Raw genomic sequence first — 15341 nt, 5'->3', positions numbered from 1 at the left:
CTGTATATACTGCCCTGTCGTCGACGACAATCATTTTCGACCAGAGATGAGGATGAGGAGCTGACTTCTGAAGATGAATTGAGGTTGAATATATTTTGATCCAAAGACTCCTGACGTGACTGCAATCAGCGTGAATATCCAGCGTTCGCCAACTCCTTATAACCATTAATTGACCTGACCAGCACAACCGACTCGTGTCGGGTGCAAATCCCCAACCCCCCAAGTCGAACCCGCTCAATCAATGCTGCAAAACAGTTGGCTTCCCAGGCTCCCAATTGTCAATTGTCTCCCTTACGTTGAGCCAGTACTTGAGCCTGATGGTCAGCGCCACCGCCTCGTCGACGCGGCCCTCTGCGAACGCCCTGGCCAACCCCTCCTCGCACTCCCTGATCCTCTCCTCGTTCTCCCGCCGCGGTCCCTCCAGATCCGCCTCAACCTCGGCCTCATCCACCTCCTCGCGCACCATCATGACCTCGCCCAGCAGCTCCGGGTCGGGCGCCGCCAGGGTCGCCGCCTCATCGCCCGCCAGGTCCAGCCCGTGCTGCCGGTGCAGGAGGTACTGCGCCCGCAGCAGCGGCGACGACAGCGTCTTGTACGCCGCGTTGATGTGGCTCGACGCCGCCTCGGCGCGCCGCCGCGCAGGCGAGTGCGCCGAACTGCTGCTGCTGCTGCTGCTGCTGCTGGTATCTGCTGACGTGTCCGTCTCGGTGCTGTTTGACAACGAGCCGCCGGCGGCGTGGTGAAAGTCTGGATGCACCGCCGCCTGCAGCTGCAGGTACTCGCGGCGGAGGGCGCGCGTATCGATTGCGAAGGGCCCGACAGGCGGAGGGCCTGACGGCAGCGTCTGCGGGAAGAGGGCGTAGTAGTCGGGCTCGCTGGACCGCGGCGGCGACTGCTGCTGCTGTTTGTTGGCCTTGTCGTTTGTCGCCGGTCCGGACGTCTCGGTCATCCCTGGTGCTGCGGCCGTTGTGCTCGACAAGTGCCTCGGCATCGTGCTGCTCGGCTTACATATGTGAATTGTGGTCCTCGGCGCTATCGATGCTGTCGCAGTCGACATCTTGTGTCGGCGTGGTGATTGCGTCGTGTAGCATCGTGCCGTTTTCGACGTGCCGCTCGCGACTCGGGCGCAAGCCACGCACAGCTGCACGAGTTGCTGTGGGCGTCTCTGTGCTGTCAGTAAGGTCTTTTGCATATTTGCTATCGCTTTTTTGGTTTTCTGTTTTGGAGACTCTGTATCCGTCTTAACCTGTAGTGTATTGAGGTGCGAAATGGGGCATTTGACGTCCGGTATACGCATACGCAAGGTTTGCTCGCCTAGCTCGATAGAAAAATTACAAGTGGATGACGTCGATCGCGGGACCCCTGAAAAGTCAAAGTTACTATCAGGATCCCTGCCACTAAAGGCCCCGTTTACTGCCGACTCGGCCGAGAGTCAGTTCAGCAAAATCGAAGCCCTTCCACTGCAAGGCCAATCATCTTTGACTCGATTCCATGAATTTCTTGTTCATTTTGTTATTCAAACCTTGTGTTTTACATGATATCCGACGCCTTGTCCAAATCAAACATCTTCCCAGCTTAGTCTTACATTTGAACCCCGAAATCCCACGCCGATATGTTTCTTGTTTCCCAGGTATGTTTCATCGCACAAAGGAAAATAATAAATAGGAAACGAACAACAACAAGGAAAACAAGGGGAAAAAAACAAAACAAAAACAAAGGAGCTTGCGAAAGAATGCAGACGTTCATGATATCGTTATCTTCACCTCTGGGAAGTCTGAATTATCAAGACAAGACGACCCCTCTCCAACGGCCTCTCTCAGTGTGCGACCACCTCTCCTTGTCTTTCTTTTCAGTCACAGCACCGTAGTTCCACCTCCCCTGACACCCCTCCTTGAGCCTGATATGTTCCTCGCTCTTCTCCTTTGTCTTGTCCTTCTTGGTCAGTGTGGTGGGACCCTGGTTGCCACCGTCACCGTTGGCAATGGCTTTGGCCGTCGCGAGCGTGCTGTTGCCCGTGAGATCTTCTCCGCCATCGGCTAGCAGGTCTACAATATCAACAAGGCCACCCTTCTCGTCAATAGTACCATCGTCTGGCAGCAGATGATACTTGATTTTGGATGTGATGTCACCCATGTAACCCGCTAGTCCAAATCGATCCACCGCTGATCCGTCCTCATCCAAAACGTTCACGAGGAACCGAGGGGCAAGTCGCGCCGCCTCCTGTCGCGCCTGGGCAGCAAGTCGCGCCTGGTGTAGATCGGTACAGAGTGGTTGTTCGCTCGAAGATGTAGTGGATCCTGCCGGAGTTCGCGGGCTGGTTGGCGACGGGAAGCCTTTCTTAGACTTGGCGGATTCCGTCGAGTTTTGCGAACTGGCCGTGCTACCCTGGCTTCCAGTTCGCTTATGATGCAACGCAGGTCGGCCGCCAAGTTTGTTGTTTTTGAACCTGTCGCTCGGGAGATCATATCTCTCCTGCGGGCGGCACACGGACTGAAATAATCCTTCGGGATCCGCGGGGGCTCGCAGACGTCGGAGAGCCGGAAAACCGTTGGCCTGAATGCTACGCGAGAAAATGAAGTCCGCAGCGCTCGCGTTCTCTTTCGCCGAAGGGATGTCCCAGTGAAGTTTTTTCAGGGACGAAGAGGCAAGGTAAGGGAACAGCCAGATGACCTCGTCTGATGGTAGCATGGGCGGGTATGACTGCACAAAGGCAAAGTTTTCGAGTGAAGACAGGTTCGAAAACATGCGAGCCATGGCTGGGATCCACTGAATGTCGCAGTGAACCAACGATAGCGACCGGAGACTTCGGCTGTTCCAGCAGGTTGCGAACGACGACAATCCGGTAGATGTGATACCTGGGAGGTTGATCAAAGACAGCTTCTTCAAGGGCGGCAATGATAGAAGCTCGTTGTCGCCGAAAGCGTTATGTGGCAATCCAGAGAGGTACAATGTCTGTAGTGATGGGAGCCGGTCTATCGTGTCAATCAACAGAGTTGAGGGTGTCAGTGTACCGCCGGGAATGCAGTGAATTGTCAAATTGGTGAGATAGCGCCAGTTGGCATGATTGTCGAGCCAGGCGAGTGTCTGTTGAGGCTGCAGGTCACCGGGAGTGATGACGTTCCTCCCAAGCTGGTCATCGGGTGCCTTCCGCACACGCTGCTGTCTCTGGAATGGTGACGGCTGCACAATCCAGTTCATCTCCTTGAGTTTTTGCCTCGTTGACATTGCTTGGAAGAATCGGGTAAATGAGTGGTTGTAGGTCGGATACAACCCCCTAACCCGCTCCAGATTGGGACAGGCCATGATTACAGTCGCGACGAGATCATAATATTCTTCGGCGGACTGCTGCTGTGATGGCGCCGGAACCTTCAAGGATCGCACAGTACCAGCGAGAACTGGGTTCGCGCGCAGTGATCGTCGCAGGAGAATCAGACGTGTGCCGGTCACCCCCTTGAACTTCTTTTTGTGAGCAGCAGAGTCGGCTCCGTTCAGCTGGATATCCTCATAGCTGCGTCAGGTCATTGTTAGTCGGCGCAAATCCATTCGATGTTCCCAAATTTGAACAGCAAATTTGAACAGTCTCTAAATAGACTGAGCAGTAACCACTTACAGAGCATTCCTGGCAAACTTGAGCCACTTCCTCGCGCTCATTGCAACTGCACAGACGTCCCTCATCCAGCAAGTCGCACAGCTAGCAGACCCGGGCTCCAGGTGCTGTTGCTTGAGGTTGTCGAGAATCATCTCGAGAACCTCGCCCGGGAGGGCAGCAAACAGCTCTCCGGGCTTCATTGGCTGTCGTGGCTTCATTGGTTGTCTTGGGAAATGTCCAGGTCGGTTGATGGGAGGCGGATTCGAAAGTGACGAATGGAACGATTCTGTCGAAGTTTGACTTGCCCAGCTTTGGTTGCGCATTCGCGACTGAAAACTATCGTGAGAAACCCCTGTAGTCGCCGAGGACGCAGTGTTGGCGCTAGAAATACGCCGGGGAAAGTTATACGCCACCGACCTCGGCGGACCTTCTGGAAAACGGTCCGTCATCGCACGGGTTTCGACGACTGGCCTCGGCGGGTCAGGATAGTGCTGCGTCTGCTGTTTCTCGTGACCATGTGGTCTTTGCGCTGGTAGTCGCTGCGCATGCGGGTGCTGGTGAGGAGAGCGATATTGTTGAGGCTGATATGGAGAGCTTTGTGGGGGCCCTGGATTCGGTGGGCCTTGCTGGTGGTGATTAGTCTGGGGTGCGAAGTTGGGTGATTTTGGCGAAGCATGATGCTGGTTTGGACGGTGTTCGTATTGATGATTAGGGCGGTTATGGTCCTGATAATGGTGAGGGAAACTCTGCTGGCGCTGATCGTAATAAGTTTCGGGTTGGCGCTGAGTTCTGGCCCGTGCGTAAGAACGATCCGTCTTCATCATGAATTCTTCCCGTGCCTGCTTCTGGTAAGGCATAGCCTGTGGATAAGGTCCACCTGGAGCAAACTGATCGCGAGGATATGGGCCAGACTGTGCTGGTTGCATCATAGCCGTGGAGCCCGCCATCGTGGAACTGCTTGTTGGCGGCAGTTCAGTTTGCGGTCGAAGAAAACGTGGCGGCGGCCTTAGAAGCACAGCGTCATTCTTGTCGGTATTTGCTGACGGCAGTGAGGCTGAGGCTGAGAAGTGCCTATGGTGGGCGGCGGGCCTTGGCCTGGTTCTAGTGATTTGGTTTTCTCGATCTTAGTCACCCAGCTTCTGTCAAGTGCGAGATCCTTCAGATCCAAGAATTCGTAACATGGACTGGTGCGAGACGAAGGCAGGCTATTATTATATATTATGTTCAAAGAATAAACAATGCCAATGTTGAGAGACACTCGTCCGTGAGAATGGTACAACATTGCCTGAAAAGTACATGTGAAAAAGAAGAAGAAAATGGAAGAACTAAAAGAAGAAAATGAACGTAGACCGAGCTCGTGTCTTGACATGGAGTAAGACAAGGAGTCCCAGGCGCAAGACAGAAAGCTCGGCGTACTCCATTGTCTCTTTTTCGGTCCCAGAGTCGAGGCATCCATACAGAGTGAGCTGAACCAACGCCCGGGCGGCAGTTTAATCTCGTTAATCTTAACACGCAAGTGAAGTCTTTTTCATACGCGTGGCTGCCAAGCCTTATGCCGGGAGAGGGATTCTCACTCGAGAAACCCGAACAAAAAACACACACAGCAACAGCAAACACCACTTCCATCGTATCGCCTCACCATCCGACATGTAGGATTGGCTAGCAGTAGTCGCTGCAGGTTGCCAGGGACCAATTTTAAAGGGGTGATGCGAGGAACTAGGGAGCTGCAGGCACACGGCTCTAAGCCGCATTCGGGAAGGGTGGCGCAAAGACACCATCAAAATCCAGTCGACTTGAGGTTGAAGGGAATCATCCCAAACTGGTGGTTGCATCATATCCACAGACCCTTTTTTTTGTTTCTTCTTTGGGACTTGGAAATTAAGCAGGTCTTTGACCGACAGCGTGCCCGCACTGGCAGGTTGTACGCGAACTCGAGAGCAATTATTGATGTGCTTAGCTCTGGCTTGGCTTGGCTTGTATTGATTTCAGCGCCGGTGGGAAACTCCATTGGCAATCCACAAAAGCACCAGTCGTCCACTCAGACCGTGCAGTGGTCAAGGTAACTTTACTTTTTTGCTTTCTATGGTCGACTTGGCCAACGGGAGTTTGACCCAATGTATCTTAGGTATGGGGTGCAGCTCAACGGGCGTCGAGCATGGTGGAGTTTTTTTTTTTTTTTTTTTTTTTTTTTTTTTTTTTTTTTTTTTTTTTCCCCGCTAAAATCAGGATGTGGTGTGCGCGCTACTTGGGGTTCTTTCCCGATCCGAATATCGAGATTCGGTGTTGATCATATAAGGAAGGAACACAGGGAGAAAAAGACCCGAAGGAAGCCAATAAAACTAGAGAAGAAAGGAATGAAACAAAAGTAAACGCGCAACTTACGTTTCTGAACTGTTCAAAGGAATGTTGACCGAGCGACTCTGCAGTGGCGGAGGCGGCCTACTGCTGCTGCTGCTGACATTAGACCCGACACGTCTGTGGGCATCTGTCGAAGGATCTTTAGAGACCTGGGACCTGTCGTGGCTCTGGTAGGACGGGTTCAGGCTCGCGGCTGCATTACTATTTGCTTCGATAGCGTCGTGGCGGGAGGTGATACGGCTGCTGGTTCTCTGGCCGTTGTTGATACTGTTTCTGCTTCTGCCGCCACCAGTGAGATCGCTTCTCGGATCGGCAACCACCTCTGCTGCTGGCGGTTCGGCGTGGGCGAGGTAGGTGTACATAAAGATGCCTCGTCGTGCCGCATCCTCCCGGGCGCTGTTCCCTGGCATCGATGGCGGCATCGATACCCTCGCTAGTCTCCCACGGCGGCTGCCCTCGCCTGAGATGGGCGGCGGCGGCAGTCCGAAATAGTACGGCTCATCACCACGTGCACCTAGAATGGGCACCGTCGCCCCGGTGCTGTCCGAATCCAGCTCTACGGGAGCTGGAGCTCTCGAGACGAGAACTGTCGAGGCCATGTTCAAAAGGACAAAACGCCGACTTTGGGAGTGTCTACCCTGGCTGACCGGTCGAGTGAAGGTTTGCACACACACAAGGCGAGAATCCGACAAGTGATCCTTTTTGAGTGGTTGTCCAAGAGTATATACTCCCTTGCCAACCTACACAAAAATCAGCTCGAACAGGGAACCAGCCTTGGTTGTCAGGCGAGAGGTCCACTATGGGATGGAAAAAAAAACATTGTAGGATTTTTGTCGGGATTTTTCCTGCTCCAAGCCCACCTCTCGTGGGCAATCCGCCAACCTGTCTACGAAACACATGCATCATCATTGTCATCTCGCCAAAAACCTCAGCCCTTTCAGGTGGAGAGGGGAATAGTGGTGGGGGGAAACAAATGTAATCCAAACCCCAGTCATTTCCCGCGGGTGCACGCGACGGGCCAAGGCACATGGCCTCATCATTCAAAACTCCCTTATAAGCCGCACACTTCCAGGTATAGCTACTGATTCGCCCGTCAGTGCATGCACAATCGAGTGCTGCCTCCGCTTTTGCAATCTAGGTTCTCGACTGTAGGCACCAGACGAGCTGTTGTGACTGGCTCCCATGAGAGGTGGCTGAGCAGACATGCCGGAAGCCGGTCACCAACCAAAATCAGGTATCCCCAAAGCCAAGACCTGTACCAATGGCTTAGGCTTGTCAACAAAGCATGGCCAGATTCATGCGTTTGTATGTATGGATCGCTGTAAATGGACATGAAAAAAGTGAGGGCGGTTTCAAAATCCCTCCCTGGCCTGCCGACCAGCCATCCCCCTTTCATGATGTTGGCAAAACTCCACTTTGGCAGAAAATTCCCAACTGCACCCCATGAAAACATGCCGTCATCTATAGGTCACCCAAGGGGCAGGGGAAAAAAATAAGCAGTCCCGCCCTGATCTTAACGTAGCATTCTTGCGTCCTGCAATCAGCACTTGCAGCGACGTTGGTGGAGTCGGAACAAGTGGCAGGGAACATCCAACTTTCTTTCGGCTTTACCTACAAGACAAGGTGCAGGAATTATCAGACTAGCAATCAAACTTGCCTGATATAAAAATCAGATGGCATCTCGGCTCTCTCGGGAACTGCAGTGACAATATCACTTACTGTCCACTTCCAGGTCAGCTCGGCCTTTCGGATCGGCGAGGGGGCTTTGGGCGGCTGAGTTCGGATTGCCGCTGTTTGGCATGAGGCGGGGTCAGGTGCAGCCAGAAATTAAAAAAAGACCACAGCGCTTACAAGCGAGGTCTCGCAGCAACCCACCAGGCCTCAGGGCCCGGCCCTTGCCCATGTTCAACGAATTTGCCGCGCATCGTCTAAAAATCTCCGGGCCGGCAGGTTATGACAACATCGATTCTTCTCAACTTATTGCAAGTCAAATCCAATGTCTTTTTGAAACTCAATGACCACTAATACCGACATGTCCAAAATGTACCCTTTTTTTATTTATACATCGTGGTGCCTGATATGCAGAAAAATAAATGAAAAGAGCAAACCAGGGTTTGCAAGACTATAGACGTCGTAGTTATTGGTTGGGGGGAATCGATCTCGATACAACCAACAATGGCGTGCGATGATCGAGCAACAAAATACAACCCCACAACACCATTCGTGAAGCGGTTCGCCTTAGCGTGGACTAGAGCGGTAGTCCAGGCACCGTCGAAGATCCATATATTCATTCCATGCCGGGATCAACACAGTAACCTGCCAATTGTAATCGATGTTCCCGCCTCGCGTCTTTTGTGCTCTCTTTTTGTTCTTGTTCAATCTACTATGTTAATAATCCATTAGCCCCGACTTACGCAGAGCAGCCGCGCGTCCAAAAGAGCCAAGAAAGAATTTCCCCTCTCTGTTATCGTCAACGTTTCTTTTTTTCCCTTTCTTTTTTTTTCTTTTTCTTCTTCTTGTTTGTTTTTCCTACGGACTATTACAGTAGTCCGATGTTAATTCCCAAAGCACAACGATATGTCATAGAAATAAGTCTCGCTCAACCGGCAAAAAAAGGTAAAATTTTCTTCCTCAATAATTTCCCGCCCCGGGGAATTTCAATAACCTCCACTGTTGGCTGACGTAGGTACCAATTGCGGTGGAACCCCCCAAATCGTCGTATTTACCTTTACCTGCCCGTAGTGTGATGGTCCTTTGGGAAAACTTTCTTTTTTTTTTCATTCATTTTTATTATAATTATCTCATTTTGCGCTGCCAGCCAGCTTCCTGCGGACCCAGGTTCCACTGCTGTGGAGGCTACCCTCCGTGCCATGGACGTCGAGCCTTGACTTGGGATGGCTTGGCATTTCTTTTTTGTTTTATTCCGCCTGGAAATCATATTAGGTAAATAGTTGCAATACGTACCATAACTGGGCTGCAGGTACTCTGGGTGTGGGACAAGCACCGGACGATTGTTTATCGCAGTATCAAGGCAGAAGCAGCAAAAAGCATTACTATGCAGTAATTACCTCCACCTCAGGAGTAAATTCCAAGCCAACCTTTCGAGGACAGACGCGTCTCTTCTCCTGAAAATCGGGAAATTTCCCTGATAGTTTGTCCCACCGTCTAGTATACTGTGTTAAGGTGAAGAAATGAAAGAAAAAAAATAATAATAATAATGAAAAATGATCACATCACATGTATTCGTAATCCGAACAATAGTCCTAATCACCCTGACCGCCCACCATGCACCAAGCTATATGTCCATCCTTAAGGAATCCTGGCTAACCAGACAAGGTTAAGACGCAGTCTAGGTCTATTTCTATATATACTTATCTGTCCTTGCCTATTATATCTCAAACACGCTTGTTAGACCGTTTAATGCAGTTCAGATGAACCAAAAGAGGCTTTCCGTCTCCGGCAGACTTCTTGACAGCCATCATGGGCTGGCGAAATAACAACGGTTACGCAAAGCGAACACCTTTGGCAGGTTTCTTTGGTTTCCTGTCGACCCCGTCCTCTGCTGCCTCATCTGTCGCCTCAGACAAGGGACGTTTACGCCCCAATGAGCCGGCGACTCCGCCGGTGTCGCTGGATTCCCTTTCTCCTTTAGCTAGGAGATCCTGGTCCGGATGTATAATTTGACCTGATCCTCTTCCAAACAGCGGAACGGATACTGCCAACGGTGCCATCTGCCCTGGGCCATCATCGGCCGCCACGTCCGGCAATGGTAAAATTCGGGCATTCTGGAACCATTCATAGAAAGGCTTGTCATCCATGATGGATTTGATCCGCCTGTGCTCCTCCTGCGTCATGTTCTTCTTGCGCTCTACGATGAGCTCTTCCAAGCTGCCACGTAGAACCAAAGTCTCGACTGTGACGTCTTTGTTTTGGCCGATCCTCCTTGCTCGACCGATGGCCTGAGCCTCGACTTGTGGGTTGAGCACAGGATTCACAAAGTATATGCGCGACGCAGAGTTCATGTTGAGGCCAAAAGCCGCTTGCTTGAGGTCCATTAGCATCACCCTGAACTTGGATGTCTCGTTGAATGTCGCGACATATTGCGCCCGTCGCTCAGCCTTGAGATTCTTTGCGTAGATGAGGTGGGGTATATGCAGCTGTTTTGGGTTTTTTTGCTTTCAGTCAGTCGAGGATTAGAGCAAACATGTGCCGATGAAATCATATGAACGGTAACTTACCATCTCCAAACATCCAGCGATATACCATCCAACATTTTCTGTTTCGTAGAAAACCAGGATCTTCTCGTCATCTTTATACTTGGTAATCTGATCGATGAGGTAGGACAGCTTGGCTGAAGCTGTCGAAACGAGACGGCATTTTGTAAGCGATTCGGCAATCTCTTCGTCCTTTTCCAACGTATCGTTTACATCCGCCCACTCCAGAGTCCCCGAGCGGGCCTTCTTTTGTTTGCTGACATCTTTGTACGTTTCGTCGTCCTTTTCGGCAAATGCAATGCTTGATGGCGCTTCCCCAGATTGTATAATTTCAGGCACTCCTCCCATCGCCTTGTTCCTCGCTTTTGCACCGTAACTTGCAAATGTTCCAGAGTTGAACACAATGTCGAGTGATTCCGGCGAACTGAGCCACGGACGGACATAGCGCTGCAGGATCACAACCAGTGGTGATATTGTGCACATTCTATCGCCCTCTTTGCTGTCGACAGCCCACGAGCTCAGAACTCCGGGATACTCTCTGCCCGGGAACTGTTCAATGTATATGGGCACCTCGAAACAGCGGCTAGACACTTCCCGAATTTTGTTGGCCTCTGCTATCTTGCCGAAAGCAATCGCCTCGCGGATTAGGCAATCATCTTCCTTGCTGATGACAACGTCTCCCTTCTGTAGAAACTCCTCAGCGGTCAACAGTGCCTTGTGAATATCCGACGCAGTGAAGAAATTTCCGCCAAAGAAGCTCGCTTGCCTTTCGTTGGAAACAAGCTCATCGAGATATTTCCGTTGCTTGGGGTGGAAAAAGTAGTCTTGATCGACACGTTGTGATTGCACACTGTTGAGGATGATATAAGCCGCGAACAAGTTCAGTGACATGACGTCTTGGTAGGACCCATTGAGATAGACAGTTCTCTCTGTCACTTTCGGGAGAAGACGGCTGAGCTCCGACTTTGGATGACGGATGATTAGCGAGTCAAACGTCGATTTGAGAACAGACTGCCTTCTGTGGTTCTGAACCTCGTTGTTGTTTTTCGTCTGCATTGCGTAGACACGCCAGTCTGCGGTGGTATCGCCATCCTCCATAACTTTGTTGGCCCACGGCCGAGCGTTCAGGTAATACGTCGCTATAGAGCCGATGTGTTCGGTATCTTTGCGCTCCTGGTTGTCTGAGAGCTCGTTATGTTCTGCGCATGAACCATCCACACCATAAAGCCCTTTCGAAGGGGTACCGGTGACAACCCAGCGAGCAGAGGTTTGAAGGTGCTCAACCACCAGTAGAAGATTGCTCTTCTTTGCCAAAGTCGAATGACCTAATGCGTGCCCTTCATCGATGATGATTCGTTTGAAGTGGATCTGGGCCAAAGGGGACAAAAGAACCCAAGAGCCGTGTTTGTCTTTAATTCGGTTCTCGATAAGCCGCTCAAAACGAGACATGGATATTAGTATGACGTCGTACTGCAGCAGAGAAAGAGCATTTGGTATAGGTGTAGGTGGTCGGGTTTTTGTCAAGACTAAAGTGCGCAAATCAGGTGTATGCTTTACGATTTCATCTTTCCATTGCTCAAGCAAATTGGTTGGCACAATGACAAGACTTGCGCAAGATAAGTAGACCTTGTCTGACTGTTCGGGGGCTGCTGGCTGACGGCTAACTCGCTTAGGTGCAGGACGAGGCATAAGATACCAGCCGGGGTTTTGTTCAATCTTGTCGAGACAGTTGGTGTACTCTTGATCCCCACATTGCTCTCTGGAAAAGTAGCTGCGCCATGGAACCGAAGCCATAGATCCAGCTGCGGCCGCCATGTCAGCAAGCGATCCAAGTTTCGGTCGAACGATGATAGGTGCCGTGTATATCTCAGGCCTGTAGGCTGGTTGCTGCCTTGTTGCCGCGATTAGTGCAAGACAAATAAGTGTCTTGCCAGAACCCATCTCTTCTGCTAAAATACCCCCTGAGACCCCTTCATATGATCGTCCGTCCTTCAAGACTTCGCCAGTAATATAGTCAAAAAACCACGGGTCTCCATTTTGGTCGACAACGTGGCAAAGCCGAGGGTCTGTACACTGCAGAGGCTGAGCTTCTCTCTGAAACATTGCGGCGGCAGCCTCGCGCTGGTACAAAAAGAGCTGGGTTTTTAACCCCGGGATATCGCAGTTGAGAAGACTCCGGCAATAGTCACGGTCATTAGAGTCCAGAAGATACTCGGGACTTGGTTTTGGGGATGGTATCGTGTTAAACAGCTGCAAGAGTGAGGGGTCTGCTCCCTCCTCGTCAGGCGGCTGCATTAATGTAGGCTGAAAACTGCGGTCGGCGTTCGATTTCCCCTTCCATGCGGATGCAGAAAAGTCTAGCTTCGAGAGAAGATTGTTCCAATGCCTCCTTAGAGGTTTGTTGGAACGGTTGATCAAGGATCGGTCCTTATCATCTGGTAAAAGGTAGACCCTGATAAGACCGTTGATGTCTGCATCATCCTGGCTTCTTGCGAACTCGAGTTCAATCCAGTGGTGCCGAAATAGCTTTGCAAATGGGGCCAGAGCAAGCTTGAGCAGAAGTTCTTGCAGCTCTAGAGGAAAATGGTAGCACTTGTCAAGGGTCTCGGTCAGTTCGATATGATGCACACCTGATGCGTCAAGTGGGCGGTTGAGCTCTTGGTCGGATCGAAAGAAAGGGCTCCATTGCTTGGGTAGTTGAAACCACTGTTCGTCTGATAGTCCACTGTCTACCCGCGAGACATGCAGGCAGCCAGCAGCGATATGGTGAGAATAGGTTGAGCTATCAGAAAATGTCATAGCTTTTCCAAGGGAACCTGGATGAGAAAGCGAGTGGAGGATAGGGTTAAGAGAAAAGCTGTTAGCACTGTGGGACGCAAGCGAAGCGACCCAGTCGCCTTGAGAAACTCGTCACATCAATTATGGAAACTTATTGCAGGCTTGAAAGAGCACGGGGGAAAAGGCAGAGAGATTGACGGTGCTGTTTGTTTCTTTCCTGGGTTTAGTGAGATGGAGGGGAAGCTGTGACGAAGTTAAGGGTCCCGGACATCTCCCGTCGAATATGTTAAGGCTGACTTTGAGTGAACTGGCCAATTGTTGGACGTCTTGCCTGCTGGAGGCCCCACCGTACTGACCCATAATCTAAATCCTAGCCAGTCAGACCTGCCAACCTACATAAATCTGGATCGGACGATGTTATCCCGCCTTGCGTCTTGTTGTCAAATGTCATAGCAGGGAGGCCCATAACATCACATCTCATAAAAAAAAAAACAAAAAAGTCGAAGCGCTCTGCTGATCTTCAGAAAAATAAACTCTCAGTATAAAAGCTCACAAGCTCATAAGCTTGAAACGAATGAAACATGCACCACCCTGCCGCTGTACACCAACGGCTGCGGCGCAACGACTTGAAGCCAAATGTTAATATTGCCCTCGGACTGTTGTGGCCCTGTTGTGGCAAGGCCTGAGTGCCTATAAGTTGAAGACCTTGCAAGGATTCTAAAGCTGGCGAGGAGCTCATCAGATGCCTGCGACAAGCCGTCATCTGCCCTTAGAGGACCGCCTCACACTACTCTAGGTTTCTCGCCCATAGTTCCCACTTGCCTCCATCATCCAGGGAGCCATAGAGTTGTGTCGCGGCTCTGTTTTGTTTGATATTGAACATCTCCGAAACACATGGTGCGGCTGCTCTTCGAATTTGCCGAGTCTGTCATCATGTCGTCCAGCCGGATTTCATCAGTCGTGCCTTTATGCCTGCTGTTGGCCTTGTTCACCGGCTTCTGCCACTCGTCACGGCCAGAGGCTCACACACAGCATGGTCCACGCGGCGTGTGCCCCTGGATTCAGCCAGGCCAGAGTCTATTTCAGCCCTGCTGCAGCGTCCAATCTAATGAGGATGGATTGGTCTTGGGGGGCATGGAAGGCCTGGAATGGGAGAGCTTGGCAAAGTACAGAACCGGTCCAGGGTCTGCGAGACCAGCAAACGCAAGCAAAACCAACTCTTGGGATACACTTTGGAGAGGTCCGCATGCATGCGCCGGCGAGTTCTGCGTCTACTCGAACCCGGGTTTCGCCAACGGCCATGGTATGGTCTTTATCGGAAAGGCCCGCAACGCCGAGATCTTGGCCCGCGTTCTGAAAGCAAATAGTGACCCCGCCAGCGACAACACGCCGGCGGACCGGACACTTTTTGTGCGGAAAGAGATACCCGGCAAGGGAGTCGGGCTCGTCGCGCGCCGCCCGATCAGCCGCGGCCAGCTCATCATGGCGCAGTGGCCCGCCCTCGTCACGGACATCAAGACGTTTGACATTTCCGACGACGACCAGACGCGCTTGTTTGACGCCGGCATCGAGCAGTTGCCCAGCGAGACCGTGATGGAGTTCCTCTCGCAGGCTTCGCAGACGGACTCGACGAAGCGAGGGGCCAAGATCAGGGATATAGCAAACACAAACTCGTTCAATCTGAATATAGCAGGTGTCCCGCATGCGGGAACGTTCCTTGGCGTCTCTAGGCTTAACCATGACTGCCGACCCAAGTAAGCAAAGGCTTCCTCATCCATCCCGATATCTAAAAAAAATAAAAAAAAATAAAAAAGCTTTGTTTACTGACCGTAGCCCACCCTTTCCAAACAGCCTGGCCTTCCACGTTACAAAGTCGTTCGTCCACATCACCCACGCAACCCGGGACATCGCAGCGGGCGAGGAGCTCACCATCTCGTACATCGACTCGTACAGCGCCCGCCAGGTCCGCCAGGAACGCCTCAAGCGCAACTGGGGGTTCACCTGCACCTGTCCCCACTGCAGCCTCTCCGAGGCCATGGGCAAGCTGTCGGACAGCAGACTGTACGCCATATACCAGCTGGACAACAGTCTGCGCAATCTGACATGGCGCGAGGACGGTCCTGCGCTACCCAACTCGGTCGAGTTGATGCTGAGCCTGATCCGCCAGGAGAGACTGGACTTTTCGCTAGCCGAGGCCTACCGGCTCGCCGCCGAGACGTACGGCTCCCTTGGCTCGAGGGAGCTGGCGCTCAAGTATGCTCACTTGGCGCTGGAGGCGGGGGTTGTGGAGCAAGGCGCTGCGTCACCCCTTGTGGTGGACATGGAGGACTTTGTAAAGGACCCTTCGTCGCATTGGAGCTGGCTGAAAAGGATGGATGGCTCAGGTGATGAAGCGCACTGAT

The 15341-nt window shown here is 51.9% G+C and overlaps 4 protein-coding genes across 4 annotated transcripts; 1 reads left to right on the top strand and 3 right to left on the bottom strand.

Moving 5' to 3' along the window:
- Nucleotides 1-238: 238 nt before the first annotated feature.
- PpBr36_08814 (uncharacterized protein) lies at nt 239-4684 on the bottom strand (the record flags this gene model as incomplete). Its single annotated transcript, XM_029895939.1, has 3 exons — nt 3611-4684; nt 1798-3508; nt 239-1246 (listed from the first exon to the last, which is right to left on the bottom strand). The coding sequence occupies exons 1-3, from the start codon at nt 4534-4536 to the stop codon at nt 239-241; spliced, it is 3645 nt and encodes a 1214-aa protein (XP_029747425.1). The 5' UTR covers nt 4537-4684.
- Nucleotides 4685-5967: 1283 nt separating this feature from the next.
- Nucleotides 5968-6546, bottom strand: PpBr36_08813 (uncharacterized protein; the record flags this gene model as incomplete). Its single annotated transcript, XM_029895938.1, has 1 exon — nt 5968-6546. The coding sequence occupies one exon, from the start codon at nt 6544-6546 to the stop codon at nt 5968-5970; it is 579 nt and encodes a 192-aa protein (XP_029747422.1).
- A 2904-nt stretch (nt 6547-9450) lies between these two features.
- Nucleotides 9451-12960, bottom strand: PpBr36_08812 (uncharacterized protein; the record flags this gene model as incomplete). Its single annotated transcript, XM_029895937.1, has 2 exons — nt 9451-10104; nt 10186-12960. 2 exons carry the CDS (start codon nt 12958-12960, stop codon nt 9451-9453), a joined length of 3429 nt encoding a protein of 1142 aa, XP_029747423.1.
- An 873-nt stretch (nt 12961-13833) lies between these two features.
- PpBr36_08811 (uncharacterized protein) lies at nt 13834-15340 on the top strand (the record flags this gene model as incomplete). Its single annotated transcript, XM_029895936.1, has 2 exons — nt 13834-14693; nt 14791-15340. 2 exons carry the CDS (start codon nt 13834-13836, stop codon nt 15338-15340), a joined length of 1410 nt encoding a protein of 469 aa, XP_029747420.1.
- Between the last annotated feature and the right edge of the window lies 1 nt (nt 15341).

This window comes from Pyricularia pennisetigena, chromosome 5 (assembly GCF_004337985.1).
Source record: "Pyricularia pennisetigena strain Br36 chromosome 5, whole genome shotgun sequence".
Classification (NCBI taxonomy): domain Eukaryota; kingdom Fungi; phylum Ascomycota; class Sordariomycetes; order Magnaporthales; family Pyriculariaceae; genus Pyricularia; species Pyricularia pennisetigena.
Note: the sequence above shows the minus strand (reverse complement) of the source record. Positions and strands in the feature narration are given on the sequence as shown.